This window comes from Echinops telfairi, unplaced genomic scaffold, assembly GCF_000313985.2.
Source record: "Echinops telfairi isolate 266 unplaced genomic scaffold, ASM31398v2 ScPeMD7_23;HRSCAF=83, whole genome shotgun sequence".
Taxonomy (NCBI): Eukaryota; Metazoa; Chordata; class Mammalia; order Afrosoricida; family Tenrecidae; genus Echinops; species Echinops telfairi.
In genome coordinates, this window is record NW_022103920.1 from 38,681,800 (window position 1) to 38,684,216 (window position 2,417).

General features: G+C 45.7%; 1 protein-coding gene across 1 annotated transcript in view; it reads right to left on the reverse strand.

Moving 5' to 3' along the window:
* PRKAR2B (protein kinase cAMP-dependent type II regulatory subunit beta) overlaps window positions 1-2,417 on the reverse strand; it is a 79,880-nt gene that overhangs the window by 6,717 nt on the left and 70,746 nt on the right. Inside the window, exon 8 of the mRNA XM_013004630.2 lies at window positions 2,185-2,259. Coding sequence (XP_012860084.1) covers window positions 2,185-2,259 — 75 coding nt within the window. The remainder of the gene's footprint in view (window positions 1-2,184; window positions 2,260-2,417) is intronic.

The window sequence follows — 2,417 nt, forward strand, 5'->3', positions numbered from 1 at the left end:
AATTTAAAAATTATCAAGGGCTCATGAGGGAGGAGGGAGCGGGGTGGGAGGGGAAAAAATGAGGACCTGATGCTGGGGGCTTAAGTGGAGAGCAAATGTTTTGAGAATGACGAGGGCAATGAATGTACAAATGTGCTTTACACAATTGATGTAAGTATGGATTGTGATAAGAGTCATATGAGTCCCTAATAAAATGATTAAAAAAACAAAAAAAAAAAACAATCGGTGTTGATGATAGGGTAAAACTTTCAATAATATTCATTTACTAGAATAATGAATATCTACCAGATTAATACATGTCATAATAAAACCAGGAGGGCATCAAAACAGTAAGTATATTATAGGCCCCAGAAAAAAAACAAACCCTCTAAGTTTATAAGTCCTCGGTTATATGCTCTAAGTGCATGTAGCACTAGTAAACCCTGAGTAAGATCTGTGGGTTACACCAATGGCCATTGGCTGGTTCTGGTCCTGAAGGAAAGAGAAGACAGACATGACCCTGGGGGAACCCTGGGTGAGGGGACTCTGTCTTATCCGTGCAACTTGCTGGGAATAGTTACTTCAAAATACAAAGCTTAAAAAATCCCTTTAAGAGTACATTTTGCTCTGCTCTCCTTGAGTAGTGCAAAAGGTTAAGCATTTGACTGCTGACCCAAAGCATAGATATCTGAACCCACCCAGAGCCCCTAAGAAGAGAGGTCTCAAGGTCACAGCCATGAGAGGCCCCGGAGCGCAGATCGACCCTGACGCCCAAGGAGCCACTGCCACAATCAGGAATCGCCTCGGCAACAACTGGTAAACTTTTGTTATTTACCCATTTATTTCTTAGCGCCTAAACCTTGATCAGGAGGAGCCTGGCGGTGTAGTGGGCTAACCACAAGGTCAGTAGTTCAAACACAGCAGCCACTCCAAGGGAGAAAGATAAGGCTTCTTACCCCTGTAGCAAGTTACAGTCTGGACACCCACAGGGGGAGTGCCACTCTGTCCTACGGGGTGGCTATGAGTCAGAAAAGACTCAAAGGCAGTGATGCGTAAGCCTTGGTCCCTGACTGCTCTAGTCTGTGCGTACGTACGGAGGAAAGCAAGAGGGCTTGCTTTATGTTTTTATTTGCCTTCTGAAACACTGATCCTTCCCTCCGCCTGACAGACCTTGACCCTTGTATTACGCACATCAAAGGGAAAGTCAGTGGTTGAGATGACACATAAACAACTGAATCTATTTTAAAAACCCATCGGGATCACTTGCTCTAAGCTGCAAACAGACACCTCTGAAACGAGGTGTGACCACCTGTAGGCTTTCTCCCTGGACTCTCGCCAACCCTACTTTTAGGGAGACCCACTGGAACCGAGCACCGGAATGCCGCAGGGCTTCAAAGCATTCATGGGGAAATGCCATGGTTTCCTAATTCCATTTTTTTCTCACCAACTTTTTGAAGCCCCCTTGTACTAATGGCTCCAACTGGGGTTTAAGAAAGCATTAGGGGTTAAATAACACGCTGACCCCTTTACTCCCCAGAAGACCTTTATGGTCCACTCGGCTCCCTTCTGGGCTGACATCAGCTAGCAGCCTTGGGAGCTTCTTCTGGCTGCTAGATGAGCTCTTGACCAAGAAAAACAACAGCATCTCCCAACATGTCCTTCCGGGCATTCCCCGTGAGTCCCAGGGAGCACCCCTGGGGCTTTCCTCTCCTAAAGGAGATCTCCTTCTTGACATTCCAAACCCACTGCCATCCAGCTGAGTCTGACTCCTAGAGACTCGTTAGGGCACAGCAGAGCTGACCCTTCAGGTTTCCAAGACTAGAAGTCTTTACAGGAGCAGACAGCCTCATCTTTGCCTCCCAGAGCGGCTGAGGGGTTCAAACTGCCAACCTTGTGGTTAGCAGCCCAACACGGAACCCCCTACACCACCAGGGCTCCTTTCACTATTTATGTACGTGTGAATTTCATGTCACGTACAACTATAAAATGATACAGAAAACCTTTAGATGGTTTCATGAATATCCATTGTTAGTTATATAAATAAAAATATAAAAATTGCTTTGGGGGTATAACAAATCATTCTGAAGAGGTCATTTGTTAGAAGGAATATTCATCACTGCACACCCAATTGCAGGAACACATTTGGAATGTATAATAACGTGTGGGGGCATCATCCCCAACAGAATCACATAAAGGATACCCCACCTGAGCAATGATTTGTTCTCCATCGTTGTAGACTTTGGTGCCTATGACATCTACCACTTTGAGACGTTCAGATACCTGCGGCGAAAACAGGCAGTGTTCAACAGAGGTGGACTGAGGGATAACCTTTCATTACTTCAGAGGTTGCAAACTGGTCATGCATAGGTCAGATAAGCTCTGCAGTGTGTGTGTGTGTGAGATAGAGAGAGAGAGAGAGAGAGAGAGAGAGAGAGAGA